The sequence below is a fragment of the Fukomys damarensis genome, unplaced genomic scaffold (genome assembly GCF_012274545.1).
Source record: "Fukomys damarensis isolate Sample0158 unplaced genomic scaffold, DMR_v1.0_HiC HiC_scaffold_25, whole genome shotgun sequence".
In the NCBI taxonomy this organism is placed as follows: Eukaryota; Metazoa; Chordata; class Mammalia; order Rodentia; family Bathyergidae; genus Fukomys; species Fukomys damarensis.
In genome coordinates this window covers 36,762,514-36,781,888 of record NW_022900937.1, presented here as the reverse complement: position 1 = coordinate 36,781,888, position 19,375 = coordinate 36,762,514, and the positions used below count along the sequence as shown (strand labels likewise).

Sequence of the window (19,375 nt, the reverse complement as noted above, 5' to 3'; positions counted from 1 at the left end):
ACGGCCCACAGCCACCGAAGAAACAAAGCCCAGACCCAGGTCCTTGTGCCCGTGGGGGTCTAACTCTGCATGTGTGGGCACCCTTTGACGTTCTAGCACAGTTCACCCTGAAGATGCGGGCTTCAGACAAACATGAGAGATGCAGAGGTTGCGTAATTCTCATTTTTACTGAACTTCAGCGGCCCGGAGCAGTGGAGGAAGTGTCAGTGGCTGCAGGGCAGCCTTGTGCTCTCTGATGAGCTCAGTTTTCTTCTGGGCGTGGAGACCTGGTGCTTGCAGAGCTGTGAGCGAGCGCCCCGGCTGCCCTGGCATCCCTTGCCCACCTGTCAGGCTGCGGCACCAACTGAGAAGGGACAGTTGGGAGAACTGTGGAAAGTAAAGGTGGCATTCTTGGGACAAATTGCAGAAGACATGTAGCTTTGTTAGGAAAACAGAGACTGGGGCCAGGATTTGTGCTTCTGAAAGGCTTTCTGAGCGTTTCCCGTTCACAGCGACTGCCCAGGCACTGTCTCCGCTGAGACAAGGGTCCTCGCCTTGGGCAGTGGGCCTGCGTTCCCGCCGTGTGCCAAGTACAGCTCTAAGCCAATCCAAGGGCCGCGCGTGATGACCGCTGGGATTAAGTAAGGTGCCCAGCCACCCCGGCACTCGGCTCATCAGCATCTGCCCAGCGGGCTATGTGGAGAGCTCACCCCACATCTTAGTCATGACAAACTTGTCCAGGTTGTGCTGGAACTTGCAATCCTCCTGCCTCAGCCTCCAGGAAAGCTGGGATTACAGGTATGTGCCCTGGCACATCTGTGTTGCATGTGGAATCATATGGGTATGCATTTGGTGTGCAAAGGATAGGAAGTGGGGGTCTGGTCACCTGTCTTATTTTTGTAAGAAATGACTATCGGCCAGATGCAATGGTGCACACCTGCAACCACAGAACATTGGAAGGCTGAGGCAGAAGAATTACAAGTTCAAGTCTCACCTGCACAAGTTCATGATTATTGAGACCCTGTTTCAAAGAGCAGGGGGCTGGTATGTAATCCAGAGCCAACAGAGGAGACCCTAGATTCACTTCCACCTAAAATGCTGTATACTCTTCTCTCGACCTATGTATATATTGATATAAACTTCGTTAGCAAATCTTCCTGGGAAAATATTACTCTCTTCATCATTATCCAGTAAAAGCACTTTTGGTTTTTTTTGTTGTTTTTTTTTGGTACCGGTTATTGAACTCGGGTCCTTGCGCTTGCAAGGCAGGCCACCGAACCACTGAGCTAAATCCCCGGCCCCACTTTTGGTTTTTTGAGATGGTGTCTCACTGTGTAGTTGAGACTGACCTGGAACTCACTATGTAGCCCAGGCTGGTCTCAAACTCACAATGATCCTCCTGCCTCAGCCTCCTGAGTGCTGGGATTACAGGCGTGCGCTACCACACCTGGCTCAGTAAAAGCACTTTTGAAAAAGTGAGTTTTTAAATAAAAACAAAATGAAATGATTGCCAGTTTCTTCTCTCTAGGAGGCCATGCTCCCCATGGCAGAAGGAGACAATGAGAATCTGTTCCTGGCAGGGTGGGGACATCTCCACTGCCCGGGGAAGAAGAGGGCTAGAACAGCTGACAGAGCCCCTCCAGTGGAGAATGTCCCCTAGAATCCCAGCCCGGTGGCTACCGACGATCACATGAACAGGGGATGGGGTTAGCACAAGAGAAAATAAGCACCTGCCATTCTGTGGACACCGAGGGCTCACAGACAATTGTGACACGTTGGTCTGAAGGAGCCTTAAGATACAGAGAGGAGCCGGGCCTGGCATGCATGCCTGTCATCCCTGCACTCTGGGAGGCTGAGGCAGGAGGATCACAAGTTCGAGCCCAGCCTGGGCAATTTATGAACTTAGCAAGACCCTGTCTCAAAATAAAAAGTCAAAAGGGCTGGGCATGCAGCTCAGTGGGAAGACTGGGTTCAGTCCCAGTCTTGGGTGGGGTTGGGGGGCAGGTTCTTAGAGGATCTGATGTAAAATCCGTGCTATCCACGCACAGATGGGTGGATGTGGATCGATAAGAGGATGTGATTTCAAACATGAAGAGAAATGATTGTATTTCATGTGCTACAGCCAGTCCCTTCTCCCCGTATCAGATAAGCAGGGCTGGGGGAGGTGGGAGTGGGGTGACAGCCCGGGCAGCTGCCCTCAGCATCAGGGGCACCGCCCGCTTCCTGAGCCCCTGGGCTTCATGTTCTGCAGCCCCTCTCCCTAGTTTTCCCAATGGTCGTCTCTGCTCTGAAAAGAAAACTCAGAACCCCATAAATTGCAGTGAACAGAACAGTGGAAAATGCCCCTCGGATAAATCATAAACAGCCCAAGAGACAAGGGAACTGAAACACGTTGGATCCGATGAGTCAGGGAAATATTTAAAATCACATTGAAGGGGCTGGGTCACAAACTGCTCCGCACTCCCGTCCCCATAGCCGCCCCTGCCGGAAGCTGATCCTGGATTCAGCAAGTGAGACTGGCGAGTGCAAACCCGTTACCGTTTTATTGGTATCACAACTCTGGGCTCCATACAAAATCACACAAAGGTGCAGTGCTGTGCAGGAAAGGTTCGTGTCCTAAGAAAATAGTTTCATCTCAGCACTCAGCGGAAGCTGCCCTTGCTGCTGTGCGGGTGTCTTCTGATGAGGCCTTGGCCATCCGGGAACGCGGGGTCCAGGGAGGCCACTTTGGAGGCCATGAAGGCGTGGACACAGTGCAGCACGGCCGGCAGGTCCTGGAACTCGAGCTCCTGGGGAAAAGGGGTGCGCTTTATGGGGACACTCAACACACGCGGGGGCTCCGAGAACAACTGCATGAGAGCAAAGGCTACAGGGAGCAGGTGCTCAGAGTGAGGGCGAGCAGTGCAGTCACCCGTGGACTTAACGTGCTGAGGACCTCCTGGGTTTCCACCTGACAGCGTGGAAACTGCCCGCTCCTCGAGGCCAGCATAGGTCAGAGTGCACCGCCCTGCTGCTCCCTCACCAGAGACTGCTCTCTGAGCTCCGCCTCCGCAGCTCCTGCAGCTCAGCCCTCAGGCACTGTGGCGTGGCCGCGACCTGTGACCCAGCAGAACTTCCCTGCCCGCCCCAGCTGCACGGTGCTCCACACACAAGGCCATCTTTGGAAGCACGGGACAGCCCCCAGCGAGCCCAGGGTGAGGACCACAGAGGGAGCAGGGGCACCCACGCCAACAGGGAAGGGGTTCCCGAAAGAGGCAACACCTGCAACAGCCAGAGGAAGGAGGGAGACAGTGAAACCCTGGACGCACACTTCCCAACCCGAGATGCTAAATCATACTGTTTAAGAGCAAAGTAACACTGACTAGAGTGATTCTTTCTCCTCAGGCTTCCCACAGGATGTCCCCATGCCAAGCCAACAAAGTGATGAAGAACCTCAAAGCCAAAGTGAAGCAGCTTCTAGCAGTGCAGCTGGGAAAGCAGACCCTGTGTGCTCCTGGGATTTGAAGCTTCCGTCCTGCTTTCTGTCCCACCCAGCAGAAACCGGGCTCTGAGCACTTTCTCTCTCCTGTGTCGGATGACTGAATTCTGATGGGACCAAGTGAGACATGCTTCCCTTCAAAGTGGCTGCTAAGGGACTGGCATCTTGTCTACTGACTTTCCCAAAACGCTGACTGCTAAGCAGCTGCAATGACACCAGCGGAAAGGCTGGCAGCATTTCCCGGAGGACAACCACCCTGGCATGCTGGTGCACACCCATTGCACACCCAGTGTGCATGCACGCCCGGCACTCCCCATGCAGAATCTCCGGCAATGGCTCAGAATCCAGGAATCTGACAGAAAGGCCAGCGAGCTGCATCTCTACCCAGATGCGGAAGCAGCAGGCAGCCTGTGCCTTACGTCTTCAACTCTGTGAGGAGCAGGAAAGAATGTCCCCTAGGGATGACCCTGACTTGAGAAAAGGGAGTAAAAAACGCGATATTTGCCTCTTCAGTATATGTGCTGCTGAAGTGAGCACGATATTAGCCTCTTTAAATCGTGCAAGTAGAAGGCCAGGGGATGAGGCAGGCACCCCCTTCTCTGATGCCCAGGCCTCTGGAAGCCAGCAAGTAAGAGCCGAGCCCTTCAGAACCACTCCACCCACGGGGGCTGGTGGGAGGACACCTGCAAAGGTGCAGTGTGGTTCTGGTCCACTCAAGGTCCTGGGCCCTGAAGATGGAGGGGGAGGGGTGGGTTCCTTGGCAACCGCCAGGGCGGAGCCAAGTGACAGGCCCTGGAAGCAGGAACAGCCAAGAACGCCCCTCCCCTGGCATGTCCAGGAGGAACCAGCCCCCCACACTCTGGAGGCAGCGCAGGGGCTTGGAGGAGTGTAAGGTGACCAACATATGTAGTCCGGGCTTGGTGATCTGTGACCTCAGCGACAAAAGCAGCCCAGGTGACATCGCCCACTAATCTGAGGCTCCTGCTCCCTGTGTCTGGACGGGTGGAATGAGGGTGCTTCTGTGCTCACGGTGGAAAGGAATGAAGGTAACGACCAGTCCGAGGGGAGGGGATCGAGTCTTTGCTTTGGCAATGCTGCCACACGGAAGAAAGGTATGGAAAGGCAGAGTGCTTCTCTGCGCACGGGAGCAAGGAAGCCTGCAAAGAAATAAAACAGAGACAAGCTTCGCTTGTTTTAAAAGTTGCTTCAAAACAAATACATCTTTGGGGCCTGGGATTTAGCTCAGTGGTTCCGCCACCTGCCTTACAAGCACAAGGACCTGAGTTCGATCCCCAATACCCCCCAAAAAAATTGAAAAAGAAAAATAAAAACAAATACATATTTGTCTGGGCATGGTGGTGCACACCTGTAGTCCCAGCACTCAGGAGGCTGAGGCAGGAGGATAGCTGTCAGTTCGAGGCCAGTCTCAACTACATAGTGTGTCTCAAACCAACCCCCCAAAACCACCTTTGACCCTGTTGCTCCTTTCACATGTCCTGCTCCACCCCAGGGACCTGGACAAGATCCCGCTCTGGTAACACACGGCAGAGGGAGAAGTGTATGTGACACACACGTATGGGGACATCGAGATAAAGTGCGAAGGACAGCAGGAGCTGGCTAAAGCAAGTCACCCTAATGACAGGGATACTTCCCTCCTCGGGGGGTGATAAAACTGTGATGTATTTGGCCACACTTTCTGTGCTAATCCGCTCCCTTTTTGTTAATGTAGTCATTTAAAACACACTTATTAAGCACACAAGTGCACTGAACGTCCTGCTGAAGGTAAAAGCTGGGCACAGCTGCCTGCCTTCATCTCAAGAAAAAAAATAAAATCATAAAAACCTTACGATGCGAGCCCCCTACCCAAAGCAGCGGAGATGAGTGTCGGGTTGAGGAGGACCCTGTCGCCCCCGCCACACACTCCAACCCCAGTCACAGAGGGAGCACGGCCAGTGAAACAGAGCTTATGGCCTCTACACTCCCTTCTTTTAGGAGAAACAGGGAAAAACAAACAAACAAAACCAAGTACTGTAAGAAATACTACAGTCTCCAATGTCCAGCCATGGGAACCTTGGAACCAACCCAAATTCTAAACTGAGGTCAGTTTTGCCACAGGTACTCAGGCCCCAGGCCTGCTCCCAAACCCCAGGGGGCCCTCCCCGGATTGGGGCTTCTCCTTAGGGCTTTTTAGCAGGCTGCTTTCCAGCTCAGGATCAGAAAGATTTCAACGGAACAGAAAAAGAAACAGTTTCCTGGTTACCACCCATTTAACTAGAAAATTTAATTAACAGAGATAGTATATTCTCTGAAACTCCTGGTAAACAAAGTAACAAAATCTTCCTGTTTACAAAGACAATATATGGCTCACAGCCTTACAATAGCTTTGATTCCCAACTTAGAATTCTGTCTCTTTGTCTCAGTCAAGAGTTGTCTGGGGTGTAACTTTCTCTGAGAGCAAGAGCTGTGACCAACGAACCCAGAGCTGGTCCTTGTGGCCCCCTCTGCTCTTTGGGGCAGGATGGAAAGTCCTATTTTCCCCTTGGTCTCATGCCTCCTGTCACTTCCCTGTCTCAGGCTGAGGCCTTAGGCATCCCTGGTCCTTGCTCTACCTGAGCCAGGTGAGATCTCTGCTCACCCCGGCTTACGCCCTGGGGTGGCACAGAGAGAACTTGGGCATCTGAGGTCTGGTGAGGCGGATGAGGAACACAGATTGGAACTCAGGTTTGTTGGGACGTATCCACCTGTTTTACTGTCCCGTCTATGTGAAGCTAATGTATTGCATTTGAAATTTTGCATTTTTTCCATAAAATGTCCCATTGTTTCAACTTTTCTCCCTGTACCGTGGCTGTGGGATCCCCAACTTTCTAGGACTTTTCTTTCTTCACCAACTGGATCGCAAACTCACCCAGCGGCAGAGGGAAGTTAAGCCTGTTGCCAAGGATGTGCTGTAAATTAACGAGGCTCACGTCCACCGTGTCCTAGGTAGGGTACCTGACCTCACCACCCTTTTAGTGAACGCAGGTCACTGTGAGACCTGACTGAGCTAAAGTGACTCCATGTTGGCCGGCTAATGGCTTAGTATAACTGCTGTGCACCCCTCCCCTTATCAAACAACATGTACCAAGGACACAACATTCAATTTTGGCCTTGTCGGGATGGAAAGCTTGGGTCAGCACCCACAAGGACCAATTATTGTTATATTGCTCGTCTTCATGTTTCGTCCCTGCGTGGAAAAATGAAGATCAAAACTCATACCTCAGAGAGTAGCTGCTGCCCAACATTATCAGATGCTAATTATGTGGAATAATGAAAAATGGCATGAACATAACAAGGGGTAAGGAGTTACCCCCCAAACAAAGGGAGGAATGATAGAGAAAACTTTTGTAAATAACCAAAGTCCTACAAACTGTTAGAAAAATGTAGGATGGCTTCTGCTCTTCTAACTGAAATCTGCTTTGTTTAGTTCAAAATTAAAAGACACCAGAGGCATTAACTGTAGAATGGGACAGCTAGCCTCACCCTGAGATGAGAGGGTACATGGAGACCCCGAGCTCCAAAGTTTTGTGAGCCACATGATTGTAAAGTGTTGAGATGAAAAGAACAGTTGTTTAACTTTGCTTTTCTGACCTTAAACACCCACTTCCCCTGGGCTAGAATGGATAGCTAGACAAATCTTAAGGTAAACTCCCTAACTACAAAGAATTGCCACATCTGGGTTGAAGTTAACTGTCTTGTAGCCATGACTTGTATATCTGTAAATGAAATGGAACCACCTGAATGAGGTCATGGCTGTAAACCCTATAAAACCCATGCACAATCCTGTGACAGGGCTTCACTTCTCTCAGAGAATGGAGTCCGCATGTGTGAAATAAACTTCTTTCAGTCTTATCTGTGTCCCGGTATTTGGTGTACTCGCTGGCTTGGTACAGCAGTCACCAAACCTGGCTGGCCACTGGAGAGCAGCAACCCCTCTAAGCCCAGAGCGTGGCCCGTGAAGTACGCTTCTGGTGCTGGGTGAGCAGGTGGCACTCCCAAGCCGTGACATCCACAGTGACGTCCACGCCCTCACCGGAGTGGGGTGAAGAGGGCGGCAGGTGTGACGAGGAAAGGTGATGCCCCAGGGCCCTGCCCTGCCACAGCCCTCAACCCACTGCTCCAGCCAACCTGAGGAGGAAGCTCTGACCTGGCCCACGATGGCGAGGTCAGTGCAGGTGAAGCCCAAATATGAGTGGCCGCCAGCCTCTCCCTCCGCCCCCTGCCCACCCGGGCTCCACTTTGTGCACCTCGTCCCGGTCCCCCGTATCTGCTGGTAGTGAGGTGATATCACCAGGCAAGGAACAGGAGGGACAGAGAGGTCCTTCCCTGGTGCCACAGACAAGGAGGACTCGTGCTTCAGGACAAGCTCACTCACACGCATGTGGATATTTGCACACTTACTGTGCACGTCTGCACATGTGTCGGGGTGCGGGGTAAATAGTCTCTTACCTTTGTCTCAATTTGTTTGGTGTCTGGGTTCTGAAATAGTAGCTTTACTCGAGTGTTTCCGTCATCCGAAGACCCCTTCAGCTGGGAGAATTTAAATCTCCAGAGCACATTCTGTAAGGGAATGGAATCAGTTATTCCCAAGGCAGAGCTCATTAGTCAATAAACATCTGCAAACAGTTAAGAAGCCAAGCAACGAATGCCATCCTCTGTAGCCATCTGGTCTACCTCTGAGTGCGAAGGCATCCAGCATCTGTCTGCTGTCACTGCTGTCTATACCATCTGCTCCTCAGTCCCCAGTGCCAGCCTCAGGTCTCAAGGACGCATCACCGTCTATAGTCCTCTACCCACCCCTTCCTGAGAGTGTCCCAAGGCTCTCATCTTCTCTAAACACCCTCGGTCAGGCCTGGGCGGGGGGGAGCTGGAGGAGACAGGTGGGAGACAAAGGGAGGACTTGGTTCTGGCTGTGGCTCCTGGCCAGCCGTCCAGCTCAGGCTCTGAGAACCAGCAGGCGACACACGGCTCACACCACCTCCAACACCACTGCAAAAGTTACTCAGTGGCTGAGATGTTTTGCAGATGAAAAGCACTCTATAAATTCCTGCTCTTGTCAAAAGAGCTTGTGGCAGATAACTACTTAGTGCTGTCTTATCTAGAAGATAGTCTTTATCCACATTTTACTAAAAATCTTTATCTTCTCAGGAATATTCTGATAGGAAAAGGAAATTATTTTTAGCAAGGAATAGGCCCGAGTTTCTAGGAAAAGCATTTCTTAGGAAATAACATATGTTCCTCAAAGTGTCACAAAAGGCAGGAAGGTGGGCAAAGAGCGATGGTTGTAGACACTAAGTCACTGGACCATGACTCTTACTAGAACCATCACACCCCTGCTTTCCGCTGTGGTCCCTCAGGTTCCATCCCTCGGCCATGCAGCAGTCTGAAGGCTGAGAAAGGCTGGGCTGGGCCTCTGACCCAGTTAACTCCCCACTGTGTCTGGGGCTATCAGCTCTCTGGCTTCCCAGGAGGAACCCATGGTCGTAAGGATATCAGTGGCAGACACGGGAGAAGTCCTGGATATGCAGGTTTGCCACACTCCTCAAAAAACACCAACGCCCACAGTACTCTGGGAACAATAGCAACTGAACGGGGTTCAAGGTGAGTTATGAAAGAAAAGGCTTGAGAGTGGCCTCCCCTTACCAGGGCAAAACCCAAAGAATACATCAGCATTTTAATTAGCTGCTAAAAATACCTTCTGCAAGCTGGGTGTGGGTGCACACCTGTAATCCCAGCACTCAGGAGGCTGAGGCAGGAGGATCGCTGTGAGTTCAAGACCAGCCTGGGCTACATAGTGAGTTCCAGGTCAGTCTCAACTACATAGTGAGACCCTGTCTCAAAACAAACAAACAAACAAAATCTTCTGCAGAAAGGGTAAGGATACCTGGGAGAGACTGGTCGATGGCGTATCAGATCCCCAAGGTCCTTGAGTGTTTCAGGTGACTTCTCAGTGTCAGCTGCTTCCTTCCGAGGACCCCCCTGCCACCTGAGCCGTAGGCCTGGAGAGGACAGCACTCTCAGTGATTCTCTTTCCGCTCTCCCTGAAGTCTCCTTCCATGTGATGACTAGATGGATTTTCTTAGAAAAAGAGCTTCATTTCATTGTGGATGTAATTTCTGCATGTTTTGCCTAGAAGAGGTCTGCTTAGCGGTTTCACTTCAAGACCTGAGGCCTTCGTGAAAGAGGACCGGGTTCCCAGAGATTCGGCGGGTGTAAGGGGTCCTGACTCCGCTCTCCATCTCAGAAGACGGGGTTTGGGGAATTAAAGGACAGGCTTGTAGATGCACAACGCTCATGCTGTGATCACAGGTGTTGTGTAAGGTGACTGTCAGCGTTCACCTCCCCTGTAACAAAGGTGCATTTTTTAAGTACTGGTGAGGGAAAGTGAGATTTGAATCCATTCTTGAGAGCAGGAGGTCCTGATTCAGGCAGCTTTCCCTTCCCGGCAGTTTCCCAGGGAGTCTGGAGAACCCTTCTATTCCGCCCCCTAGCGCAAACCATGTCTTCGCTTCCTCTCCTACAAGGAAGTCAATTCCTCTTCCTTTCTTCCTCCCAAACTGGTCTTTCTGTTTTGCCCCACAAGCCTTGACTCAGCCTGGTGGGACCATGGGGTCCTCGCCGAGAGGACGCTCTGGGAGCGCAGAGCCAGCTCTGAGCTCACAGGATGATTCAAGCACCCACCCCACCCTGCTCTGGAGTTGCAGTCTTGCTGCTGTTGGTGGGAGCGTTCATCCAGAGAGGAAGAAGAAAATCTGGAATAGAAGGCAACATTTAGAAGTGAGCCTTTTTTTTTTTCCAGAATGCCCCCAAGCGGTCAGTAAATATGGCAAATCTCTCTTTTGCTTCGGGGGGGAATCCAGCACTTTGTCTCTGAGCCTCTTCTACATTGTCGCCTCAGGGTGGCCCAAGTCCACGCATGAGCCATCCCTCCTTCCTTCTCCACTTCCCCTCTGCTCCTTGCTTCTCTCTTGCATTGGTTTAATTATGACAGAAACAGGACCTCTGTTGTCACCAGAGAGAGCAAGGGAAGCTGTGAAGCTGCTGTCCCAACGCCCAGCTGGACGTGTAGGGGACAGTCCTCCTTCGGGCAGCATCTGGAACTGTGTTCTTGTTCATGGCTGTTTAATGATTTTAAGATATTTCCAGTCTGGGAACAGCGAATGTCTTCTCGTTTGTGGTGTGGGTGCAGGAAATGTTTCCATGCCAGACATGTTTCTTTTCGGCTTAATTCCTCTCTGTTGCTGTTGAACACAGACGGTGGGTGGTGAATGAGCTGGTGCTTGGGAATAATTGCTCGTCTTTCTCTGGCAGGCTTAGAAATGGAGAATTTTGAGACTGAAACCTTTGTGTGCATCCAAGGGTAGATCCATGTAGATACCCACCATGAAAATCTGGGTAACTGTCGAGATCAGATGACTTGGGTCATCAGGTTATGTATGTGTTTCAGTGGTGCTGGGGCTCAAACCCAGAGCCTTCCACATGCTAAATGAGCACTGTCCCTCAGAGCTGCACCCCAGCTGCAGGTTGTTTTTCACAGGCTGTCTTAGTAACTTTCCTCGTTGCTGTGACAAAATACCCAACAGCCAAAGTTAAAGGGAAAAGGTTTATTTAGCTCACAGTGTGTAGAGATTTCAGTCCACAGTTGGCTGGCTCCAGGGCAGGGTGGCAGGGCAGAGGGGCATCACGCAGGAGAAACAGCTCGCACTGCCCACGAGGTAGCAAAGGCAACACGGAGCCTTAACAGCACCTTTCCACCCCTTTATCTTATCCAGGCTACTTAGGGTGGGCAACATCCACACCCTTAATCCTAGCATTGTACCCTGAATCAATCCCAGCGACACACATTCTAGATCTAGCCAGCTCTGAAAAAGCCCCATGGCCACACGAGGTACCCAGAAACAAGCCACAGCACAGATTTATGAGCACCGCTGCCAGGCCCGAGCTGTGGTTCAGAAATAGCGCACAAATGGTCTGATTTCACAGAGCAGTGTATCAGTGAGGCGGTGGTTATCGGGTGTACACGAGCACGGTGAATCCCATGTTAGTACTATGAATACTGTGTGCATCCCTAATGGGAAACTCCTCACAATTTCCCCAGAAGTAAAATAACAATGGCCTTTGTGAATTTTCTACTTCCCGAATTCTGGAGAGGAAGCAACTTCCTGATCTAGCTCAGGTTTCTCAGCCTCTGGGCTTGACACAGGTTGGGTCCAGTGAGCTCTGCGTTGGGTGCTTCCTGTGTGCTTTGAGGTGCTGAGCAGCATCTCTGGGCTCCCCCACCGGAAGCCCTGACCCAGGAGAAATGCCCCACAGGTCAGGGTACAACCGTCTCCACACACACCCAACATCCCCTAGAGGGCGCCCTAGAGCTGTCCACGGAGAGGACAGAGAGCGGACCGAGGTCCCGCGAGGAATGGTCCGCGTCAGTGCTGGCTGGACTCGCGGGAGTCGGCACTGAGGTTCTTCAACTGGAAGCTCCAACATAACTGGGAGAAAAGGGACTTTGGCTCTTAGGGGCTTGCGACGAAGCTGCCCCCAGTGTAGACAGGATCACAGCGAAGGCTGAGGTTGTGCTTGATCCGGGCCTGTGAGGACAGAAGAGGCCAGCAGCACAAATCCTATGCATGCTGCAAGCTCTTAAGCAAGCGGGTATTCAATGACTTATGGGGGGCACTATTTTGGTGGGGTCCTTTCTTTTGCTTTCTCTTTCCTTCTTTTCCTTTCTGCTCCTCTCCTCTCATTTCCTTCCTTTTTTTTTTTGGACAGGCTCTCCCTATGCAGCACAGGCTGGCCTTGAATGGGGGTCTTTCTGCCCCCGCCTCCCGATTGCACCAACCAGCCCAGCTGAGGTCACTATCTGGGGCTGGGATCCAGCCTAAGGCCCTAAGTCCCAAACCGGACAAGTCTTTCAGGCCGGTACCACAGCTCAACCTCTACCTTCATAGGAAGCGGGAAAATCCCCAAACAGACCAGACTTCCGTAAGAACTGGAGATTCACAGCAGCCCACCGGAAGAGGCTCAGTAAGGGCCTCTGCTCTGACCCTGTGGGAAAGCAGTGGGTGTGCCTGGCACCGCGCCGGGACTCGCTGTCATGCAGAAGCCACCTAAGGAGCGCCAGGCGCGCCGTCCTCTGAGCGAGACACTGCCCGGCGCAGGCCAAATGGGTTGAGGTTTTGTTTGCCGGCAGCAGCATCCCTCCTGGGGACTTTTCCCGGAGCACGCGTTCCCGGTAGGTCCGCAGGAAGCGGGAGTTCGGCGGGACTACTGCTGGACGTCTCCCTGACGCATCTGCCACACCGTGGGGCTCCCGAGCTCCCCGCGATGCAGCTAATTTGCTGGCTCAAAGTGGCACCTTCATACTGAGGAAAGCTGGACTTCGGGCAGCGTCCGGGTGCCGGGACTAGTGCCCCGCTAGTGGGTGTGCTTTACAGCACCAGAAACGCTCAGATTTGCAGCCAGCATTGGTCAGCGTCCCCTTTCAAAGAGTCTATTTTAATGTCCTGGGTCTTTCCCCGGATGGGCTGAAGAAAACCCCCCTGTGCCTCCTCCTCACCCGACTCCACCCCGATGGGAGTTGTGGTCACCCAACCCCATCCAGGCGGCCCCTTCACCGCATGGCTCCCAGGGATGCCGGGCACTGTCCAGCTGAACCGCCCAGCGTCAGCTCAAAAGCACCCCTCAGCCTCACCTTCGTCCTGTTGTCGAAGCAGGTGAACCCCAAAGCAAAGTCCACGGTGAAACACAGCACCTCTCCTTGCCAGCTGCACATGTATGTTTTTGACTGGAAAAATATTAAATTTGAGAGAACATTAATAGCTCTGTTCAGTGAGGTGGTTGTCACGTGAGCCCCCCTTAAGGGGTTTTTAAAGCCTAATATGCAACCTGGATGAACCCCAGTCGCAAGGCCTACAATGCCATCCAACCAGGGCGGGGCGGGTGGGCCCCTCCTGCTTGGTGCCCTTAGGCAGATTTCGACTCTGGAAGACCTGTCTGCATGGACATCGCCTCTCTGACAACAGACAGACGCAGCAGCCTGCGAGACCTGTGTCCCCCCGAGGTCCCGGAAGTGTGCAGCAGGCCGTGGACTCCCTGTGCCCAAGCTCTTCCAGTGACGCCCAGTCACTCCTGCACTCTGGCTGGGACCCAGGCCATGGGGCTCCGGGAACCCAGTTATGCCGATGGCCTTAACTTAAATAAACCTGGCTGCCAAACTGTGTCTGAAAACAACCAGGCAAAGCAGAGTTTCATTATGCTTCCCACTCATGGTGAAACTAATTGAAGGCTAAATTGTGTAATTAAGCAGGAGCGTCTGGTACAGACCAAATAATTGTCTTTCAATGAGTCCCATAAATCTAATCTGAGAGCTATTTAATATTTCATTGACTTTTTCTTAGATCCTCTTGATTCATTATTTTTTTCAGAAGAAGCAATAAAACATCTATGTGGTGCTGCATATGGTATTATATATCATCTCAGGAGCATCAGTGGATTTAAAGAAAATATAACTCCAGACTCGTTATTTCTTAAAAATTTATCTTCAAAATTAATTTTTAGTGTTTAAGAAAATTATGTTTTGTGCTGTTCGATGAAAAGTGTTTCTTAAACATCAACTGTTTAAATTTCCAAGCATCACTTGAAGAGATGGAAGAGCAGTCACATCAGAGATGAGCAAGAGGGAGGTCCAGGGCTTCGCTCATGGCCGTGGGACTTTGTTTTACATAATAATCCTGCTCACAGTCACATTGCCCAGGTCGGGACGGGCCGGCAAGCACACGGAGCAGCAGGCACCAGATTGGCAGTGTGTCCCGCCGTGGAGAGGTGCATCCCCAGGTGGATGCAGGGCAGGGAGTGGGGCAGAGGAGACACAGCCCAGCACACAGGCCAGAAACAGCCACCCCCAGCCCACACCAGCCAGGAGTCACTGTCGCCGACCTGCGAACCTGTGCATCTTTGAGACTTTCAGTGCAGTCTTGGGGTGGAATAAAATGAAAGACGGCATAGAGTGGAAAAAACTAATGGTACAAGAAAAACTAGAGATGGCAGGTAGAGAAAAGAAATCCTGTTTCGCAAATCTATCAAAAAGGCTATGGCTTATTGCGTCTGAACATGCCAGGGACCTGCATACCTCTCCTTTGTCACAAGCATATTTTAGCAGAAAGACTATGGCTCGCAGAATAGAAATTCTTAGGATGGAAGGCACCATGGTGGCTGAACTGCTAGGAGACCGTGGGAAGTCACACAGCCCTTCTGAGCTGGAGCTGTCACATAAGCGAAAGGAAATCCACACTTGCGTTTTAGATCTAATTTACAGTGAGCAATGCGTGCAAATGCATGCAGTCTGGAGTACCGATCCACACGGATGCAATTCGCACAGCCACCCTATGGCATGTGTGTCAGAGGCCTTGGCCTGCAGAACTGCGCTGCAGTCTGCAGTACTATTTCACGAGGCTCAGCAGGAGAAAGGGGAAGGCCAGGCCATGAGTCCACCTGGCCAGTCCGACGGCCACCATCCTCCCTGGGTCTCGGCTCCCAGCTCCTGGTGCCTCCTGTCAGTCCCAGAGCCAGGCCTCACCTCAGAAGGGAGCCCTCGGGGCCTGGGCAGCCGGCTCTCCTGGGTTTCAGCCATGCTCATTTCTGCCTCATCCTCCCCCAAGACACCCAAAACCAAATCCCGAGTCCCAGCAGAGTTTCCTGCAGAGTCCATCTGGGCAGCTCGATGCTTTTTCTGTCCTCACCGCTTGTTTGGTCTTCCTCTCCTCAAACAACCAGTCACCGTGCTCCTCAGCCGTCCCCCTGGGGGGCTGCTTCTAGCCTGCCATCAGGCACAGGGACTTCTGGGGGGCCAACATCTTCCCCCAGAGTGCACCCCTCTTTCTGGGACAAGGACAGCTCTGAACACAAGAAGTTTCTGGCTGTTGTCTTTGAGGACAGAAATCCTGCTCTTTCAGGGGCCAGGGACATAGCGCAGTGGTGCTGCACCTGCTTCAAAGGTGCAAGGTCCTTAGTTCAATCCCCAGTCCCCCCAAAAAATAGTAAATAAATTAATTTAATTTTTTAAAATCTGCTCTTTCAGAAGGATGAGGGCTCGAGTCCCTCTTGGATGACCCTGGTGACATCCAGGGACCGGAGAAAAAGCCACCCAGTTCTGTCCACACTGCCCTGTCTTTCTCCAGCATCTTCTCTCTGTCACTGTCCTTCCCTGAGATCGGATCATCACTGGACCATGCTCTCTCAGAAATTGGAACGCTGCCATACCATAGTCACCCGGACAGGTACGGAGCAAGCTCTTTGCATCTCCAGTTTGAAGCTGGAAACAAAGTGGGACTGTAGTCTTTGGGAAGACAGTGACACAGGAAGTCCTGTCCTGCGGCAGACAGCCCTCCAAGCTCGCCGACATTTCCTGTGCTTGGTTTCCCCATGGCTGAAAGCCACCATGCACCTGAGGAGAGGAGGCTGTGCCAGGCGGCAGGAGCCAGCCCCAGTCCTGGAGCGAGGCCGGCTCCAACAGAGGGGTGGTGGCTGGGGCAGCGGGTCAGAAATGGCCTCTGTCCCCTGGAAGTGAGGGTGTGACGCTGTTGCTCGGCCTGGCCCAGGACAGCCTTCATGTGGCAGGCACAGCACAGCCCATCCGGAGCCTGTGTGAACCTTGGCACCCAGGACATGTGCCTCACGCACCTTCACCCACCGAGTTCAGTATGCAGAGCTGTGGAGCCAGGCAGCCATAACCCCAGGCCTCCGTGTCATGCCTCCTCGTTTACTTCCTGCCACTCCCATCTCTAGCAGTGTATATACCCAAAAAGGATCCCACTCTAGACAGCCAGGGAGGACACAGCACGCTGTGTTCAGCTAATACACATTTAAATTTGAGTGATTTTTTTTTTCTTTTGCTGCCACGGAGAAGGGAGAGCAATTCAGACACACAGGCTGTTCGGCACACTCCTCTGGACCATTACAGATGGGAGGACCGGCCAGTAAGGCCTTAGAACAAGATACCCTGAGGTCCCCACAGGACATGAGCTTCTCCTACATGATGGTTCTGTCTCCGGTAAGCAGGGCTGGAGAAATTTGCCCTCCCAGTGCCTCTGTCCTTTCCTCGTCTCAGTGATAAACAGATGCAAAGCCCTGTGTCACCTGCTGACAGGAAGGAGCTCCTTTTTCCTACATGCACCTACGCCGTATGCAGGACCATTCTGCGCAGTGACACGACACCCACCCTGGGTCTGCTCACTGACATAACTGCTGCGTCTGTCCTCATAACTGTGCCTGAGTATCACAAGCAAGGAGCTCACCCCAGTCCTCTGCACCTCCAAGAACGTTGCTCTCTGGAACGCCTTCTCCCACACTGCCAGCTCCGTGCCCAGTGCCACGGTGAAGACATGGCTCTTCCCCTGGCCGGCCAGGAGGCTGAAGCAGTATGGTCTCTGGTCCTCCAAGTCCAAGTCCTGCAGCCCGAGGCAGAGGTTGGCTGGCAGCCAGTAGCCGCTATCCATCACCCAGAGCTGGAAAACAGGCAGATGGGAACTTGGTCAGAGCTGGAAGTCTGAGGGAGACTGAGAGCAGCAGCCAAGGGGCAGGGCTCTTGGGGCAGGGAGGGTGCCTCCTTTACCCAGGGGAGGCCACCCCCGGTCAGTCCCCACAGGCAGGTCCCACAGCAGCATCTGTGTCAGCTGCTGTAGAAGCAGCCCATAAATACACCTTAAATCAATGATCTCTGACCTCTGATTATCCGTCCTTGCCTTTACAGTAAAATACCGGTATCCACACCTTGCCTTTCTACATTCATCTTGAAGATAAAAGTCTTTATATTTCCATACTCAGAGTTAGCATAAAACCACCAGCCTGGCTGCACGCCTGTAATCCCAGAACTCTGGGAGGCTGAGGCAGGATTGGATGCTCGAGCCCAGCCTGGGCAACTAAGCAACACCCTATCTTGGAATGAAAAAGGGCTGGGGGTGGAGCCCAGTGCAGAGCCCCTCACTTTAGTCCCAGGACAGACTTCTCACATCCTCTGAGTCTGTAGCAGTGACGAGGCTCAGTCTCCCTGCGAAAGACTTTGAAGTGGGATTCCTGGTCGTGCAGGATCCAGCTATGTGATCCCGACAGTCCTGACCAAATACCATAAAATCTTTCCTCAAACAAAGTCACAGCACAGAAGATACAAACCAGCTGGGTCAGTACAGCACCCCCCCCTCTCCTGAAGCCCTGCAGCAGCGCCCCAGTTCTGTCCTCCTGGACCCACTGATGTCAAGTCAGTGTCCCCTCTGTCACCGCTGCAGGCCAGAGTCATGGGAGCCTGAGAAGAAGCCACACAGAAGCCACACCTGGCTGATGGGTCTTTTCCTGTCGCCCATCTCTGTGTCTCCAGCTCTGCCTACTCCGGTCTTGGCTCCCCTGATCCTACACCATTCGCAGTCAATAGGTGTGATGGAAAGTGGCTTCCCCACAGCTCAGTGAGGGCCAGAGGCAAGGAAGGGCACCAGCTGCCCAGACAGGCGGGGCTTTGCATTGCGACTCCTGAACCTTCCTATTCAGGAGGTGGGGCCTCACTTTGTGGGCGCTTGGCTGCAGATGTGAGCCCCCCTCCTGTTGGAAGGCAGCTCCCCTTTTCCATAGCCCAAGGCTGGGTAGCAGACACAGATGCCTGTGACCTTCCTGCCTACCAATTGCCTCTCCCTGCAGTCCCCCAGGACAGGCTCAGCCTCTTCCAGTCCTAATGTCCTCCAGCAGGGCTTCTCTACCTGCTTAACTCTAGTGCGATTTCACTCTGGCCGTGACTTTCAGAAAATCGCTCAGGATCCTCTTGTGCTAGAATTTTCCAAGCAGCTGCTCTCAGGCGGCAGGAGAGCCTGGAATGCAGTGCAGGTCCCACAGGGCCTGGCGCCCTTTCTAATGCACAGAACTGAAGTGGGTTGAGATGTGCTTTGAATCCAAGGGAACCTGGGGCTGGGACTCCGGGATTTGCTGCTCGGGAACGAGAATTCCCTCACCTGCATGAGGAAGCCCGGGAAGGATTCAGAAACACAGCCACCCTCACCCTGAGCCAAACTCAAGAAGGTCCAGTTCTCCTGCAAATGCGGACTTGGGAATGCTCACGGTGAGACCAAGGTGCCCCAGGGACCCCTAGCTGCAGAACAGTGCTTTCCTTTCTGCGGAAGCTGAGGCTGCTTGCTCAGTAGCTGAGGACTCAACCAGGGCCAATGGTGCAGTTTCCCCACCGGTTCAAGGTGAGCATGACCAGGGACCAGGTCAGCCCCGGCCCACAGAGGGCTGAGAGCCCCTGTGTTTCTGCTGCACTGGCCTTGAGCTCAAGAGGGATGGAGGTCAGAAGGAATGTGCCAGCAGTCCAAGCTACATTTAGGGGGCACTGTGTTTCCGTGAGGGCTTGTGGTCATTTTCCCACTCACTGAGCAGAACTCACACCGACAGGTCATAAAATACAGCCTATACAGGAGGCTATTTTACTACCCCCCTTTTTGTTCAGTACTAAGGATCAAACCCAGGGATTCTGCACTCAGGTACACCCCCACCCCCCCGCTTTCTTTTTGAGACAAGTTCTCAGCAATCCACAAAATTTCCTAGGTGGGTCTCAACCTTGTGATCTTCCTGCCTCGCCTCCTAGAGTTCCATGGTCGTGGGCAGGCACCGGCATGCCTGGAATCACCGTCCCATTTTACAGAGGAGCAAACTGAGGTGCAAAGGCACTGAGTCGGCTTCTGAGTGTGGAGCAGGGTTTGCGGCAGCGTTGGAAGGACTGTGCTCAGGCCCCTGCCCCGGGCCCCCTGCTCTTCCTCCTCCAGCTGGATGGTGAGGCCTGGCTGAGTGCCCTCATTCAGGCCAGCACAGCCTCAGCACCTGCCCCCCCCCCCCCCCCCACCCCCCACC

The 19,375-nt window shown here is 52.8% G+C and overlaps 1 protein-coding gene across 1 annotated transcript in view; it reads right to left on the bottom strand.

The window, feature by feature from the left end:
- Positions 1-2,546: 2,546 nt before the first annotated feature.
- Positions 2,547-19,375, bottom strand: part of Sntg2 (syntrophin gamma 2) — a 55,807-nt gene continuing 38,978 nt past the window's right edge. The window contains 4 exon segments of the mRNA XM_010622688.1: positions 2,547-2,768; positions 7,943-8,053; positions 13,182-13,274; positions 16,783-16,992. Of these exon segments, the coding sequence (XP_010620990.1) occupies positions 2,622-2,768; positions 7,943-8,053; positions 13,182-13,274; positions 16,783-16,992 (561 nt within the window). The 3' untranslated portion in view covers positions 2,547-2,621.